The sequence below is a fragment of the Mauremys mutica genome, chromosome 3, assembly GCF_020497125.1.
Source record: "Mauremys mutica isolate MM-2020 ecotype Southern chromosome 3, ASM2049712v1, whole genome shotgun sequence".
NCBI classification, from domain to species: Eukaryota; Metazoa; Chordata; order Testudines; family Geoemydidae; genus Mauremys; species Mauremys mutica.
Genome location: NC_059074.1, coordinates 127,976,112 through 127,994,557, shown reverse-complemented (window position 1 = coordinate 127,994,557; position 18,446 = coordinate 127,976,112). Strand labels below are relative to the sequence as shown.

At 42.0% G+C, this 18,446-nt stretch overlaps 1 protein-coding gene across 1 annotated transcript in view; it reads left to right on the top strand.

Moving 5' to 3' along the window:
* THBS2 (thrombospondin 2) overlaps nt 1-14,949 on the top strand; it is a 47,621-nt gene extending 32,672 nt beyond the window's left edge. Inside the window, exons 16-22 of the mRNA XM_045011609.1 lie at nt 103-221; nt 2,644-2,878; nt 4,885-5,112; nt 6,270-6,541; nt 9,710-9,807; nt 11,260-11,399; nt 13,206-14,949. Of these exons, the coding sequence (XP_044867544.1) occupies nt 103-221; nt 2,644-2,878; nt 4,885-5,112; nt 6,270-6,541; nt 9,710-9,807; nt 11,260-11,399; nt 13,206-13,213 (1,100 nt within the window). The 3' untranslated portion in view covers nt 13,214-14,949. The remainder of the gene's footprint in view (nt 1-102; nt 222-2,643; nt 2,879-4,884; nt 5,113-6,269; nt 6,542-9,709; nt 9,808-11,259; nt 11,400-13,205) is intronic.
* Nucleotides 14,950-18,446: the final 3,497 nt, after the last annotated feature.

Below are 18,446 nucleotides of genomic sequence, written 5' to 3'. Positions count from 1 at the left end.
AGTGGGGGCCTGACCTCTGCAATGGTATATCTTACTGTATGTGAACCAGCTATGCTAGATTTCTTATCTGCTTTAGTCACATTATTTTTTTTACCCTCACAGACATTTTTAATGAACGAGATAACTGTCCATACGTTTACAACACTGACCAGAGAGATACAGATGGGGATGGAGTAGGTGATCATTGTGATAACTGTCCATTGGTGCACAATCCCGATCAGGTAAACACTAAGCTCGTTTGTGGGTGGGAGGATTTGCTCTTGATGTGGGAAATCTGAAAGCAACCTTCTAACTGCTTGTATTAATGCTGATCTCAGAGTAGGAGAGAAAGAGAGAGAAAATGTTTAAGGAACTAAACTAAAGTATTATTATTATTGTTATGATAATTTGCATTAGAGTCAAGCACAGAGACCTCTACCAAGATCAGGGCCCCATTGAGCTAGGCACTGTACAGACACATAGTAAAGGGCAGTCCCTGCCTCAGAGAACGTATCACTTAAATAGACAAGAGGTGGGAGGGGAAAGAGTGACAGAGAAGCTAATTAACTCGCCCAGGGACTCAGATCAGCAACAGAACCAGAAATGGAGTCCAGGTCTCCTGACTCTCAGTCCAGTGCCCGGCCCATTAGACCATCTTGCCCTCCTTTATAGTCTTTAGCTAGCTGATTGCTCTGTGGGGGTGTGGGAGATACAGGACAGACTCATTGGGTAAAAGGCCAGGAAGCTCTTCTATTATCACAGGATACAGAATAATTTAAATGATATAATTTTAAAAGTCTGATATCCCACAAGCCACCAGTGCAAAATGCGGCCTAAATTCACTTCTGAACTGGAGGGGCCCATTTCTCCTATCACAGGACATCAGTAACTGCAATTGATTTCAGTGACAGTTACTCCGACCTGTGGTAGGAGAATCATGCCTCTTCCTTCACAGAAGAGACATATCAATGCATGGAAAAGAAAAGGCCATATTTTGCCTATTTTTTGTTTCCACATAAAACATAAAGGCCCATTATGGCAATGATACACTCTGTTTCCTGACAATTCTCTTCTTCCTGCAATCCACCCACTTCACATGAAAAGAAAACTGCCCTGATCGGCAACATAATATATGAACAGCTCTTTTATGATATTCATGGTAAATCGCAGGTTCTGGTATGAACTGAAAGCAAAAGTTATGAAAAATAGTTTTGCAAGTTTTCAATGATCTAACACTGAATGTTGCCTTGGTTCAGGTGAATGCCTTGGAATTTATAATTATGCAAAGTTATTGCACTTAGCTTCACCTCAGGGCTTATAATAACTAAACTTAATTGAGACCAATAGCAGCCACTCATACTTTAAGAACCTTATCTGGGCAAGACAGTTCATATGAGCGCTACACAGCTTGCACAGACTTCAATAATATGAGATAACACACTCTCATGAGGGGCTATCGGGCCAGCTGAAATGCATGATATCATATATGCATCTATTTTGTGTTTGCAATGTTAATTATGTTCCAGGAAAGAATTTTATCATATTGCACTGTTTTATTAAATTATTACATCTGATTTTTGTCCTGCAATGTATCTAATGAATACTCTAGTGTCCATCCCAGATTTTTAAATTGTTATAACAGTTGCAGTCAAACCGCAAACAGCTGGCTTTAAGACTGAAAAGTTAGATGTGAATTGACCATCCTTCTTTTGCACCTTTAACATTTTATATATATATATAAAAAAACCCTCCTCTTCAATGTAGGCATTAAACTTCCTTATATGAGAAAAACCCAGAGCCCTGATTTTCAGGTCTGGCCAAGTGCCGCTCCGTGCAGAGCCCGAGGGGTTTGGGGCCAAGATGTAATTAACCCCACCTTTTCATTCCCTGTATTCCTGTGCCATTTGGAGAACAATTTGGCTCCCACTGCAAGTTAGAGAAGCCTTAGGTCTGCTTTGAACTTCACTTGGCTCTCCGGGGCTCCAAGGGTCCACGTGGCAACAAAAATTGCCAGAATGCAGTGGCACTCCAGGCAAACCTCCTATCCTGGCCACACCCCTGGCACAACCCTTATGATGTGTGCAGTGAAGGCTCTCTGGGTATGTCTACAGTGCAGTTAAAACTCCTCAGCTGGCCCATGCCCTGTGAGGGTTCTTGAACCCGGACTCCAGCCTGAACCCAAATATCTACACCACAGTTAAACAGCCCCTTAGCCCAAGCCCTGCAAGCCAGAGTCAGCTGGCATGGGCTAGTCATGGGTTTTTAATTGCAGTATAGACATACCCTATGATGCACAGAGAACTCCTTTGCATCAGGGTTATTTCCTGTGGGCTAGATCTGAACAAGGTACAGCAGTGTAAAGGGGAGGTATCAGACCTGTGAATTAGGACCAGTAGGTTCCAACCAATAATCGTAAACTAAGAGGCATGTAGGAAAATGTTTGCCCCAGTTTTGGTAAGAACTTCATTGACATTCTTCATATTAGAGTGAAAAAAATTGAAATTTTATTACATTTCTACTTCATAGAAATTTGTCACCACAATATAGGAACTCTTTAGGAAGTTACTGAAAGAGAAATGTAGAGAATAAGGAAACATGTCATCTCAATTTTGTGCTTTGTAACAATCAAGATGCCAATGTTGTTGCCTGTTTTTTTTTCTGTAGACTGACATAGATAATGATCTAGTTGGTGACCAGTGTGACAATAATGAGGACATAGATGAAGATGGTCACCAGAACAACCAAGATAACTGCCCCTACATCCCCAATTCTAACCAGGCTGACCATGATAAGGATGGCAAAGGGGATGCATGTGATTCTGACGATGATAATGATGGTGTTCCTGATGACAGGGACAATTGTCGGCTCATGTTCAACCCTGACCAAAAGGACTCTGATGGTAAGAACAAGACATTTCAGACGAAATTGAGCCCAGAGGTAACAGGCCTAATATCATTGACCTCAGTGAAGTTTCTCCTGCTTATGCCATGTCTGAACTTAGAACATTGTATTAATGCATTAAAGGGCATCAAACTAGAACTGGTCAAACATATAATATAATTTTGATTAAAAATGTGATTGTTATTTAAAAAAACAAATTTTCTGGGACATTGTTTCCTTTTCAAATGTTAATTTTTTAATGAAATATTAAACTAGAATTTTTTTAATTAAAAAAAACTGTTTTGGTTTTTGAAAACCAACACAGTTGAAAATGTTGGTATTCAACTTCAGTTTTTTATTGAAAGAACCAAAATATTCCATAACATTTAAAAAATGAGAAATATTCATTTATTTGTAAATATATATGGAAAATATTTGCCATTTTTCAACCAACTCTGCTAAAAATTGTTTCACAGAGGAAACACTTTAGGTATGTGTTGATCATGTGCACTAGACAGTTACATAAATGGATGCAGTATTTTCCTTCATTTCTTGCCCTGAATTATTGTGCTATAGTCCTGGTCACTGTTAAACAGCTGTAATAGTCTACCACATAGATAGTTGCAGTTCAGTGGTTAATGAAGTGTTACCAATATATATATAACATATAAAACATTTTTGTGATTCTTTAGGATAAAAACTGCTATATATGTTTGATATATCTATGAGTAATGACCCACAAAATAAATACATAAGAGCAATTTCTTAGTTACACAAGTGTAAATGAAATTGCTGGAATTATTCCACATTGATGCTGGTGTAACTGAAAGCAAAATTTAGTTCATATGTTCATAGTGACAATACGTTTACAGTGGACCAGTTCTCGATTGCTGCTCTGGTTACTTTGCACTGTATAGCTGGCAGTTATAGCCCCCTGAGGATTCTAACTGCACTGGGCAATCCTTGGGTGAAATAGAACAGTGATAGCAGTTCCCACACCACCTCTCCTCCCAGTATCCTGGTGTAAGGGGGGCATGGCTAGGATAAAGAGGGAATGACTTATACAACTCTGTGCCCTGCCAATCTCTGTAATTGCCCCATAGCCCTTGGACTGATGTAACTTCTATGAGGACCTCTGTAGTCCAAGGGTGACTTGGGGATCTGGGCAGTATAGTTCCGTTAAAGCCAGCTTTTGCTCCTCCTGGTCTTGTGCCAAGCGTAGCGCAGCTGGGCTATGGAGGTCTAGGCCAGCATATGTGTAAATGCACTTCTGTGAAGACTGTCCAACAGAATCAGTAGTACAGGTTGACTTGCTCTTCATCATCATCAACGGCAGAAGAAATGTTGTTCGACTTTGGCAAAAGCCAGACTATAACTAAAAGCAAAAGATGTTCATGTGCTCTCAAGTATGTGAGCCACACAGTTTTAAGTTGCAGACCTGGATAGAGTTTATGGATGACATGGCTGGTTGGACAAATGCTTTCAATATCGTTTGAAACAAAATCAACTATGTCAGCAGTCAGGACCACTGGGAACTTCAGCAACATATGCATTGAATAATTAAAATCCTCGTATGGATTCAATAATTGCTTCTTTGATATTGGCAAAGGGAATAAAGTTGGAAATGCATAGTTTTTATCTTAAGTGTTAAGATAAACAAGTGCGGGAGTGCACAGTCGGTCAGAATTTGGAATTCTACTTGGCTGTCAGACAGTGGAATGTGGAACCATTTTCCCACCAAGCTGAACTGCAGAAAGTCTTTGAGTCTTTGGTTGTTTCCTAAGGTTCATTCTCCTTCTTTCCGTCAGAAAGCCCATGCTTGAAGAATACATTGGTGATCAAGTGCACTAAAGGCATTTTACATCTGCCTCTGATATAAGTCCTTGTTGGTGGCAGGATGGTACACTACATAGACTACTGGTCTCTTCCAGTGTTCTAATTCCTATGTGAACAGCTGTTGATTTATATAAAGAGAGAGGTACAAAATGCTAACAATTTTTGCCTGTGTATGTGTTCTGCTTGTAGGTGATGGCAGAGGTGATATCTGCAAAGATGATTTTGACAATGACAGTGTCCCAGATATTTATGACGTGTGCCCCGAAAATATTGACATCAGTGAAACTGACTTCAGAAAGTTCCAGATGGTCCCCCTGGATCCAAAGGGAACAGCTCAAATTGACCCCAACTGGGTTATTCGCCACCAGGGCAAAGAACTGGTGCAGACTGCCAACTCTGATCCTGGCATAGCAGTAGGTGAGTATCAAAAGAGAATAAAATTATCTGGATTCTTTGGAACAGTGCTGGCTGAAACACATACAGAATAATACACAGCCCCAGTACTTATGACAGATATAGTGCTGTTTATCTTCAAAGCACTTTACGTTAACTACAACACTCTCTTCAACACCCCATTAGGTAGGTAAGTATAATTATTCCCATTTTACAGATAGGGAAAATGAGATAGAAGGTTTAAAATACACAGAGTCACTGTCAGAGCTGGGATTAGGACTCTGAATTTTTCATAGTGACCTGAGTGTTCAAGCTGCTAGACCACACTTCTATTATACTTTGTGTAGCACATCAAACAACTGCATAGTCTTGTTTCTCTTTTCATATAGAAGCCCAAAATAGCATAGATTTGTTCATTTACTCAAATGGGAGTGTATATCCTGAGTGTCTGAGAGTGCCTGTGTGTATATACTTGTCAGAGTTTTTTTCCTATTGCTGTTGCCACAACTCTCTGCTCAGCTGATGAAGAAAAAGGATTCTGTATTGAGGTTGTATATGAGAAAAAAAGACTATTGAGCTACTTGATTCCATTTCCTTTTGGAATGTCAGCTGCTATATGTTAGACCTACCTACAATAACTCCCACGTGCATTTTATAGAGTTCATTCTGATAGGTAAGAGGGAACATAGTTGTTTCACTGATCTGAATAAATCAAGACTGAGGAAGGCTTGCAAACGTACATCACATTAGTTGTTCTTCCTACCAAATGCCTCCTCCTTGCTCCCAACTGGTATAGTAAGGGATCCTAATGTAAGACACTATAAAACTTAGTTTTTTCTTTAAAAGGGCTATCAAGTCATGTTTCTGTAACAGCAGTATTATAAGAGGGAAAGGGACAGAGAAATGCAAAGACTACACAGAAACAAAGGTAAAAAGAGAGGATGATATCATCTTATCCTCATCCTGGTTTAAGGAATGAGACAGAACAGATATATAAGTACTATATAAACAGTACATATGATCTCATTCTCTCTCTCTCAACCCTTCACCCCCACATCCCCCCCAAAAAAAACCCTAGAAAGCCCAAAGCAACAGAAATGTTATAACAGTCTGCTTTCAAGCATTCTGAATTTGCACTGCATGGAGGAACTTAATATCTTGCACATTTAATCCTCTACCAGGTTTCGATGAGTTCACCTCTGTTGACTTCAGTGGCACATTCTATGTTAACACAGACCGTGATGACGACTATGCCGGGTTTGTGTTTGGTTATCAGTCCAGCAGTCGATTTTATGTCCTGATGTGGAAGCAAGTCACACAGACCTACTGGGAGGACAAGCCCACCAGGGCTTATGGTTATTCAGGGGTATCACTCAAAGTAGTGAACTCCACGACTGGCACTGGTGAGCACTTGAGAAATGCTCTCTGGCACACTGGAAACACGCCTGGACAGGTAAGAGAATCAAGTCTTCATACCACTGAGGGGTGACCAATATGGTAAAAAGGGGGCTGACACAAAAACCGGTTGCCAGTTAAAAAAGGGCACTGAGGGTCAGTATGCCAATAAGAGTAGGGAAAATAGTAAATGACTTTTCAATGTTATTTTAATTTTTGGATAAAATTGCCAGTCTTTTTAGATGGTTTTGTTGTTATTTATTTGTACTGTTTTCAAAGTAATGCAAAATATACGTAGATAAAAGAGAATGTACAAAGTAGTTAAAAAGAACCTGAAAATCAAAGGACAAGGAGAACAGGTAATTCTTCCAGCTTGGAGATAGTATTGGTGTTACAATGGGCTTTATTCTCTTCAGAGGGGCGTTTAAACACCTACCTTTGGGACCTCACATATATTTGATGTTTATATTTCTGAACGTGGCTGTGTTCAGAAAGTTTGCCACAAACTCCCAACTCTTGCAATAACTTCACACTGTGGCCCCTATGACCCTAAGGAAGCCCACTGAAGTCAGTGGGGCACCACACAAGCACAGGGATCCAACTGCATACAGTTCACACCAGGGTCTGGGCCTTCCTGGAGAATTTTATGGTGCCAGAGATTTGGAACAATATACAATAAATATTGGGCCAGTCTTGCAGTAGCACTTACTCAGCTAATTAGTCCCATTTCTTTCAATGTAGCTACTCACATAGGTATGTGTAGCAGGATCAGTTCTGTAGGGTGAACGTTGTGTGAGAGTGTGTGTGTCTGAACATGTACAGAACTCAGACAAAATATATTCCCAGATCTCCACTCCCCTTTACTTTCCTTGCACTTTTTCATCAATTATCAACATTTTCATCAAGTGGTCTGGAAATAAATATAAAATTACTGCTGATAAAATTTTTGGATGACACAAGGCTTACCAGAGTAGTAAATAATGATGAAGACAGGCCAGTCATATAGCGTGATCTGGATCGCTTGATAAGCTGGGCCCATTCAAAAAAGAAATGTAGGCCATACTTACAGAATGGCACCTATATTCTGGAAAGTAGTGACTCTGAAAAGGATCTAGGGCTCAGAGTGGACAAGCAACTGAACATGAGCCCTTAGTGTGATGCTGTGACAAAAAGAGCTCATGTATAAACAGGGAAATAATGAATAGGAGGAGGGAGGTTACATCTGTATGCAGCATTGGTGAGACCTGTTCTGGAATGCTGCATCCAGTTCTAGTGCCCATATTTCAAAAATGACACTACAAAATTAGAGAGGGTGAAGTAAAAAGCCAAAAAATGCTTTGAGTAATAAATAAAATGCCTTGGAGGGAGAGACTTAAAGAGCTCAATCTGTTTAATTTATAAAAGAGAAGACTAAGAGGTGACTTGATTACAGTGTCTAATACCTTCATGGGGAAGGCTGGAGGGAATTCTATGCACTAAAGGATTCTTTAATCTAGCAGAGAAAGGCCTAACAAGAGCCAATGGCTAGAAGTTGAAGCCAGACAAATTCAAATGAGAAATTAGGTATATTTTTTTGACAGTGAGGGTGAAACAAACTAGCAAGGGAAGTGGTGGATTCTCCAGCTCTAAAAGCAGAAAAGAGTCCTGTGGCACCTTATAGACTAACAGACGTATTGGTGCATGAGCTTTCGTGGGTGAATACCCACTTCGTCGGATCCATCTCTAATATCTTCACATCTTCTGGGAAGATATTCTTTAGCACAAGATACCATATTTTTCCGTGTATAAAACTATACTTTTTCCTAAAATCCTTAGACTAAAAATTGAGGGTAGTCTTATACACGGAAGTAAGCCCCCTGTTCCCTGCCTTCTGACCCCCCCAACCCCTATCCACCCCCCCACCCCTGAACTCCCCTGCCCTCTCTCCAACACCCCCTCCCTGCCCCCTTACCGCGCTGTCTGCACGTGGCTGGATCCGGCGAAGCGGGGCCGGGCGGCCGTGGACGGGGACCCGGAGCCGGGCAGCCAAAGAAGCGGGGACGGGTAAGCGGGGACGGGCGGCTGGCGAAGCGGGACCGGGTAAGCGGGGCCGGGCGGGTGGCCGGCGAAGCGGGGCCGGGCGGGCGGCCGGCGATGCGGGGCCGGGGATGCGGGGCCGGGCGGGCGGCAGGGGAAGCGGGGCCGGGCGGGCGGCGAAGCGGGGACGGGTAAGCGGGGAGCCAGGCGGCCGGGGACGCGGGGAGCCGGGCGACTGGGGAACCGCGCGGCTGGGGAAGTGGGGCTGGGGAGCCGGGGAGCGGGCGGCTGGGGACACGGTGGGTTGGGGACGCGGGGAGCCAGGCGGCCGGGGACGCGGGGAGCCGGGTGGCTGGGGATGCGGGGAACCGCGCGGCTGGGGATGTGGGGCTGGGGACACGGTGGGTCGGGGATGCGGGGATCCGGGGCCGGGGGGCCGGCGGCTGGGGACACAGGGCTGGGCGGCCGGTGAGCGGGCGGCTGGGGACGCGTGGAGCTGGGCGGCTGGGGCCGGGGGGCTGGGGAGCCGGGGGGTCGGGGACGCGGGGAGCCGGGCGGCCGGGGACGCGGGGCAGGAGCCGGGCGGCCGGGGATGCGGGGCCAGGGCAGGAGTCGCGCGGCCGGGGAGGGATGCGGCAGGAGCCGGGCAGGGCCGCCGCCGGAGACCAGCCGGGGCGCATGGCCCTCCTCGGCCCCTCTACCCCTACCTCGGCGTTCTCTTCCTGTGCCTGAGCGGCAAAGTCGGGGGGGGGGGGGGACAGCTGAAGTGCGGCTGGAGCGGCAAAGAAAACAAAACAAAACAAAAAACCTGAATTTGGGGTTAGAAAAGTTGGGGGCGTCTTATACATGGGGGCGTCTTATATACGGAAAAATACGGTATTCTTTAACACAAGTTAGTGGGCTCAATACAGTGGTAACTGGGTGAAATTTTATGGCCTGTGATATACAGGAGGTCAAACTAGAAGATCTAATTGTCCCTTCTGGCCTTAAAGTCTATTAACCCATGAATTAATCTACTTGTTTGAGAGTAACTGATGTATAACCGAAGATGGCAATTTTCATGTTACTTAAAATAGGTTACCAGAGTTCAGTATCACTAAATTTTAAAGTAATTTTTAGTTTGGTGATACAAAGAAAATAGGCTGTGATCAGATATCCAGTTGCTGTAGTACAAACCTTTTCTAATGAAGCATTTGTATTCCTACTATAGGTACGTACCTTGTGGCATGACCCCAAGAATGTTGGCTGGAAAGATTATACTGCCTACAGATGGCAGTTGATTCACAGGCCTAAAACAGGATTAATAAAGTAAGTGGTATTTCAATGCCTACAAATTTCCTAATAATATAGCTTTAGTTTCTAATGACGTAGTGGCTTTTAATGGTTTGTTTGTTAATTCCAGTGCTGATGATTCATTCATGGCAGAGTTTCTCTATTTTTGGAACATTTTATTAAATTTTAAATAACTTCTCTCTCTCCTCACACATACACATCAGATGTGTTCAGTTTCATTAGGACTGTTCAGAATTTACATAAACTAAATATTATTAAATAAAAATATCTTGAATTCTTACTAAATAACTGTTTGTAAAGTAGCCAAGAAAGAGAAATTCCAAAACAATACGCAAAGTGAGATTAAAACTTGACATTTTTTTCCTATCTAGTTCAGCATTCTGTCTCTGACAGTGGCTTACACCAGGTACTCCAGAAACAGCTGTAAACACCTATGTAATGCACACAAAATTGCACTGCTAAGTGTTACATTATGAAGGATATCTTTTCCTTACCCTAATTGGTTATCTTATGCCTTTTAAACATGAGGATTGACAGTGCAGAAAATTTTAACCTGCAGTAAATACTGTAACTGTATATTACATTTTTATTGGGGAAATTATCTCTTGCCTCTTTAGACCTGAATAGCCCAGGACTCATCAGGACTAATACAGTTTTGTTCTGTTGCATGATGTAAGGAGTAGAAAGGATTTGGGGACAAAATGGGTCATCCATTACATTAGAAAGAATAAAGGACAGTTTATCTATGTAATATAAGCCATCCTGCTTTAGCGCATAGGCCAGTGATTAATTGACAAGGGATAGAAAGATACTCCTGTTATGGGCAGGTTATTTCACAGTTGTGCACTCACTATGGTGTTTCTTGCACTTTCCTCTGAAGGGGCTGGTACTGGCCACTGTCAGACAGGATACTGCTCTAGCGGGCCCATTGCCCTAATCTAATGTGGCAGGTCCTATGGTCCTTGTACATGAACCTCCTTCTTCCTACTGGGAATTTTAACAGAAAAAGAAAAATTAACTAGGTTTTTGAATAGTCATTAAAATATATTTATTTGTGAGGAGGTAACAGACTTACCGTGAGTCAATTAAATGATGTGTATATTTCTCAAGCTAACTTCTGAGCATAAAGAGGCATGTGGCTAATCAACATTAAGAACATGACACTCCCTCTTGATAGTCCAGAAGACATAGCTGTAATAACACAGGGATTTGGAAATTCTTTGCAGATGATGTTCATCAAATTACTCATGGAACAGCACCGGGGCTTCCAATAAATGGGCTATGACTACCAGACAGGCTCAGGGAAGGTATAACAGAGGAATGACCCATGTAATAAACTTCTACTACATGCCACCTAGTGTTAGAATTCAACATCATATCATCACCTGACAGCTGCTATTACATGTCTCAACCTTGAAAAGTTCTGTTGATTCACTATACTCATCTAAAACATGTCTTTCTTTACAGAGTTTTAGTATATGAAGGAAAACAGGTCATGGTAGACTCTGGACCAATCTATGATAAGACCTTTGCTGGTGGACGATTAGGTCTTTTTGTCTTCTCTCAAGAAATGGTCTACTTCTCTGACCTCAAATATGAATGCAGAGGTTAGTTTTTTTCAGTGAACTAGGCAATTATGAAAGTTTTATTTATGCCTCAATTACTTCAATCTCCCAGCTAAACATGAGGGCAGTGGTTTTCAAATTGTGGGTCATGACCCAGTAGTGGGTTGCAAAATGGAAGGCACTGGGTTGCGGGGGCTCTGGTCAGCACTGCTGACCGGGCCATTAGAAGTCCCATTGGTGGTGCTGCCTGGATAAGGCAAGCTAGTCCCTACCTGTTCTGATACTGCGCTGCACCCCGGAAGCAGCGAGTAGCAGGTCCGGGAACTGGCCAATGGGAGCTGAGGTGGGCGGTGCCTGTGGGTGAGAGCCTCGTGGAACCACTTGCATGCCTCTTCCTAGGAGCCGGACCTACTGCTGGCCGCTTCCGGGGCGCAGCACGGTCCTCAGTGCCAGGACAGGCAGGAAGCCTGCCTCTGCACCCCCGTTGCGCCGCTGACTGAGAGCTGCCCAAGATAAGCCCAGGTGCCAATCCCCTGCCCCAGCCCTGAGACCCCCCCCAAACCTGAAGCCCCTTCCTGCACCCCAAGCCCTTCACCCCGGCCCCACCCCAGAGCCTTCACCCCCAATCCACAGCCCCGACCCCCTCCCACACCTCAACCCCCTGCTACAGCCCTGAACCCCTCCCATACCCCAAACCCCTCATCCTCAGCTCCATTGCATCGCAGGCATCAACAATTTTCTTCAACTGGGTCACCAGAAAAAAAGTTTGAAAACCACTGAACTAGGGAGAAAAGATGGAAATAGAAAGTATCTTCCAGTTGTTGAATGGAATCCTTAATCTATCAATCATTCTGAAATAACTCAATCAATTCTTAACTACGAATGAAACAAGAGGGAGTTTATTTTGAGTTGATCAACGTGCTGTCCTGAAACAAGTGGACTTAAGCATGTGCTTAACTGCTTTCCTGAATCAGGGCATGACTGTATAACATACAGCAATAATCCCGATAAATTTCAGCCAGAAGGCATGTTCCAAAGCCATAAGGGACCACAACATAATTTAGACACTGATTCATTAAAAGCTTGGATCCCACTAGTCTTAATGTAAATCTGAATAACCACAAACACATGTTTAATACAATCTGCCTGGAAAAAAAGGATGGAATTATCTGAGGGAGAGAATTGTTTGGAACTGTGTGAGTATATCCAGCGCATTAGTGTGTGTTGCATGTGTGATGGTCACCTTCATGCCTGACACACTGGGAGTGAAGCCGGGAATCTCTAGAGCTAAAAGTGTGAACTGCTACAGCTTGAGCTAAGGAGCCAATGTTACCTAGCTGGGAGATGTAACAACTCATATCCTCTGTTGATCAAAGCAGGACTTGTAACATGTATTCAGTAGTGGGTTACTCATGCACTTGCAGACTTATGGGTAGCCCTTCTTTAAGGAGGCATTAAGGATTCAGTGGCTATTTTCAATTCCCATTTTATAGAAGTGTAGGACTGGAGGGGACCTCAATAGGTCATCTTGTCCAGTCCCCTGGACTCAAGGCAGGATTAAATAATACCTAGAGCATTCCTCACAGGTGTTTGCCTAACCTATTCTTAAAAACTTCCAAATATGGTGATTCATGCATTCTCCATTTTAAAAAAAATATAATGAAACCATCCACAATGTTTTTAATAGTTCTATGTTTTCACATTTATAAGAACAGGAAAAGTAATCTTTGTATTATGCAGGCTGCTTCCCTTTTACTATAGCACATTTGAGCTCTTTTTCCATTTTTACTGTATTCCAAACCAAATATGCCTCTGCACCAATTAATATCCGTTTCTCTTTTACTTTAGATTTCTGAGCTATGGTTGCTGCATTACCAGCAAAGTACTGTAGATGCTGTGCAACCTAGACACCTCAGTACATCCTGGTACTCCCAACTTCTCTTTCTGTGTACCTTCTCCTCCTCCGGCCTTCTGTTCAACTGACCTTGTACCTCCCTGCTGCCAAGAGTGGCTTAGCCAAACCTACGCTCAAGTGCCTTCTGAAAACTAGGACTAATGGGACCTAAATGTGAGCGTCCAACCCACCACTGAAGCAAAAGCAGATTGATACATTAGAACATTTTTGTTGAGTGAAAACTTAGCAAGACTTGTTTGTTTTTTTTACAAAGGAATGACGTTTACATATAAAGTGTAATTACTTAATGTATTTATATATATATGGAGAAAAAGGGGATGAGTATCATCCATTGTCTTAAACTAAGTGGAAAAAAAAGTGTTAAAACCACTTTTTTATGCCTAGGGTTGACAATTCCCTTGCTCCGATCAGGGCTGGACCTCAGTAACACAAAACCTCTGAGCCTAATTTCAGTAAAATAACAAAGGGACCACACCAACAATATCTAGCCTAATAATGAAGAAGCCATTGGAGAATAATATGAAGATGGCTTGATGCAAAAAGATCTTTCAGCTGATAAGAATGCTTTTACTAACTCTTCAAAAATACTTTTTAAGATTAGAAGTTGCTGAAACTTCAGATTTTTAGTTTCAAATAATGTCTAACTAGAAATAACAATGCATGTTATTTGTATGGACTTAAATCAGGACAAATACAATTGAACCAGCACTTAAACTTGAACATAAGAAAGCACAGAAATTCAGTTAAGCACATAAGGCCATCCACTGTGGCTTTTATAAAATGGTTTCCAGTTGGCCAGTGTACATCTTTTTTTGCATTCCCTCTTGCTAAACATATTTCATGACCGTCTGGAACAAGTTGAATCTGAACCACTTTTCCATCTCTGCTGCAAAAAGCACTTTGACATCCTGAATCCTGATCTAGGATTATGAAAAGGTAGCCACGCTACCATTACCTAATTTGGTAATTTGGAAATTAAGGTTCCAGTTATAAATATTTTGTTAATATTTATCATGATTACACATACTGCTACCTTCTCTGATAATTTATTTTTAAAGCATGTCATACAGTGCATTAGTAATGCAGTATTAACAAATAATGCTAGAACAAACTGTTAAAGCATATCACAACATGAAGATATCATTGAAGCAATGTACACATTTGTTTAAACATGCGGTTTTATGTCATTACAATCCAGCATGTTCTAAAGTAGCACGATTAAATAAGTAATAATGAGGAATTTATAAAGGGAACCTTAATATATATATACTGTTATCCTAATTTTAGTATTTTGTATTGTTACCTAAGTCTGCTGTATATAGAACTGTTTTATTTTTTAAATAATGCTGAAGGGATACCAGTGTTTATTCTAACCAGATACAACAGTTATTCAGTTATACAATAGTATGCAAGTATTTAACACTGTTTTGTTTTGTTTAAGATGTATGAGCTTTGTTCACAAAAAAACTCTTGCTGGTGTAATTTTAATCACAGATGAGGTTTACTAAGGGAATAATACAGTATCTCTTGCCTTATCATAGGGCATGGTGAGCCAAATGTTGACTCAGCTCTTTTTTTTCCTTTTAAATAGATTTTACTGCTATATTCATTAGAAAGAATTCACAGTTTGGAGCTTTATTGCACATTTTACAATCTCTTCATATTAACAAACCCTTTTAAAAAAAATCCTCCTTATGAGGTTTTTTTGAGTTTGTTGCAATTCATACTTCTGTTGTTTTAAATTGTATCCCCAAGTCCCAGTAAGAAAGTGGGGAGACTTCATTAAATGTAATGATTGTGATGGACGTGTAGGGTTTTTTGGTTTGGTTTTGTGAAAGCATAACATCAGTGTGGGGATGAAGATGTTAATATTTAGATTGTACCATAATTTTCCTATTCTATGTAAATTATTTATGAAGGTTTTCTTTTTTCTTTTTCTTTTTTTCTTTGCAAGGGTGTGTGTGCATGTGAGAGAAAAAAGGAGGGAGAGAATGAGATCAATGAAACTTCACTTTGTTTTGCCAAAGATTGTAAATAATTATTTATTTGTTTACACAGACAAAATTCACCATTTAACATCCTGCTTCATTTAGTCAGATCATCATTTTTTATATTTTAACAATTAATGATAGGAAATAAACTGTAAAAAGGTTTTATAAAAAAAAATCTCTTTACCTTTTTTATAGTTAAAAATGTTTCTTAAAAAAGAAAGAGAGAGAGAGCTACCAGGCCCTGAAACTCTCTGGTATCTAAACAAACCTGTTGCTTGGTTATAAATCATTTCATGTCAAATGAACCTGTTGGTTAGGCACAAATCACTGAGTATATTTTAAGGATGTAACAGCAGGCTTCCTGGTCTCATTGAAAAGAGCCATAATTCCACTTGAGCCACTTAATCTCTTGGTGAACCACCCAAAATTGTTTTATTTCTGACACTATAATTGAGAAATTCACTCCTGCTTCTTGTCATTGCCAGGCAAATGCACAGTTTTCTGCACTGGATCTTGGCCAGCGTAACTGAACAGATGTATAGTCTGGTCCTGTAATCCTTACTTCTGCACATCCTATTGGAGTCAATGGGATATATTAGTGTGAATAACGATTACCCACACAATCAAGGGTTTCAGGAATGAGCGTTCACGCAGAACAAGAAATGAGAAAAAAATTCTCAAAACAACATGACAGTGCTTTGGTAGATGATCAGCTGCAATCATTTGGAGATGGGGCAGGTGAATTGGTTTAGAAAACAAAAGAACACCCATCATGCCAAAACTTTGCGAAATGAACCTGAACCAAACATTTCTTTAAATGTCCTAATAGGCCTGCAGACCCCCCCAACTTTAATTTTCATTTGCCTTTCCAATTTGGTGTTCCACTGGGGATTGGAAACAAAAGTTTGTTCAGGTGACACTTCTAATATGATCTGAAGCAGGGCCGGCTCTGGCTTTTTTGCTGCCCCAAGCAAAAAAAAAAAACCTGTGGGGTGGCCAGATCCAGGGTGCAAACTTTTGTCTTGCAGGACTCCCTGCTCTGCAGACATGCCCTGGGCAGTGGAGTGCGTGCCCCAGCTAGCAGGAGGGAAGGGGAAGGGGAGGGAGTGGGGGGGAGAGAGAGAAGGGGGGTGGCCAGGGCTTCCTGTAGCCAGGGCGCTCACCACTCGGCCCCTCCCACTGCACCGCCTGCCAGGAGGGCTCCACGCTGTTCCAGTCGGCGGGAAGGGAAGGATGCTGCAGACCTGGCACTGGCTGGGGCAGACAGAGCGCGCAGCCGGCTTCCAGCAGGGCATTCCCCTCCTCCGCACCGCCATCCCCTACAGGGTGGCCAGAGCAGCGAACAAAAAAAAAGAAAAAAAAAAAAAGGGTGGCCATGCCGCCCTAGGGTTGGATGGAATGCTGCCCCTTAGAATCTGCCGCCCCAAGCACAAGCTTGCTTGACTGGTGCCTGGAGCCAGCCCTGATCTGAAGTATGAGAAACGTCACACAAGAAAGCCCTAGAATCTTTTGCTGAAACCCCAAAACCTTTCGAAAGCATATCTGAACTGATTCCACTCCAGGCTTGTGGAGAGTTATCCATCACTAGCTTTGACTGCCATTTGGGGTGCAGAGGCAAAGGCTGTTTTGATATACTGTGGCAGATAGCCTCAGAGAAAGGAAAAGTCTAATAACAACAGCATGGCAAAAATACTGGGTCTCTGAAGAAAATAGGGATGAAAATGCCTGAAAAGAAGGTACTGCTGCGAGTTAATGCATTCATATAAAACAATAACATACTCTAACCTCCTGTCGTATTTTTAGCTAAATTAGAACTGAGGATCTTGAAGAAGTTCAGAAACATTTGGTTAACATTTGAAAAAAAAACAATTTAATTTTTGCAGCAGCTGGACTTCTTTTTTCAAGATGCAAATGGAAAGAGAAGTGTTGAAAGAGACCAAAAGGCCGACTGTTTCTTCAGTGTGGGGAGCAGTGGGCCAGTGAGTAGACTTGAGGTCTGGTTCTGCCACTGATTTGTTTTGTCCAATGTCACACATCACTTACAGTCTCTGGGCCTCAGTTGCCCTGTGTATAGAACAGGAATGATAAAATTTGCCCTCCATTGCAAAGTGCTTTGAGATCTGCGGGTGAAAAGTGCTATATAAGTGCCATGTATGATTATTTCTGGACCAACCAAACCAATCAGTACTGAAAATCCCATGAAAGCAAGTTGTGACACGATTTCCAGTCCAATTTTGCAGCAGTTTAGCTATTTTAGATAAGCTTCAACTAGCCCTCTGTCCAGCATCAGGTTAAAATATCTACAAGGGTTTTCATCCATGAGGAAGACAAAAGCAAGAGTCAGACCTGTGAACTCTCATGTTAAACAGCCTGAAAAGTAGCATAAGTAATGTTAAATCTGTGTCTACCATAGGTGTTGGTAGTTGGAGTGCTGGAGGTGCTACCGCACCCCCTGGCTTGAAGTGGTTTCCCTCAGATACAGGGTTTACAGTTTGGTTCAATGGTCTCAGCACCCCCACTATATAAATTGTTCCAGCACCCCTGATGTCTACTGCTTGCTAGTTTCATTCTGGGCCAGCAGTTGAGCAGAATGTAAGTCAGTGAACCAAATCCTGATCTTGGTGAACTCAGTCGGAGTTTTGCTGTTAAATTCAATGGGATCTGGGTTAGGTTCAGTGTTCAATTTGCACAGCAAAAGTCAGTAAAAGAAAAGCTAATGCTCACATGGGAACATCTGCTGTACAAAGCCATTTGAAAAATAAATAACTATGTAATAACTTGGCAGAGATTTGTTGCCAACATGGAGGGGACCACCCCAGTAGAGCAGGAAGGGAGACCTTGAAACAAACAGAACATAGAACCACTCAAACCAAAGGGCCATCGGATTCAGTATCCCGTCTCTTGACAGGGGCCAAAATCAAATACTTCAGCAGAAGGTGTAAAACCCATATGATTAAAAATTATACATTAACATGCCTATGGAGGAAATGTTCTTCCCAGCCCCATGCATTAAAGGCTATTGGTTGGCTTATGTCCTGAAGCATGAGTGTTGTTTACTTTAGCAAGCTAATATAATTGCAGATAGTCTTATTATTCCTGTTCGTGTCTAATTTATTTGAATGCCACTTCTCGGCCTCAGTAAACTCCAACAGTGAGTCCCACAGTTTGATCATGCATGACATA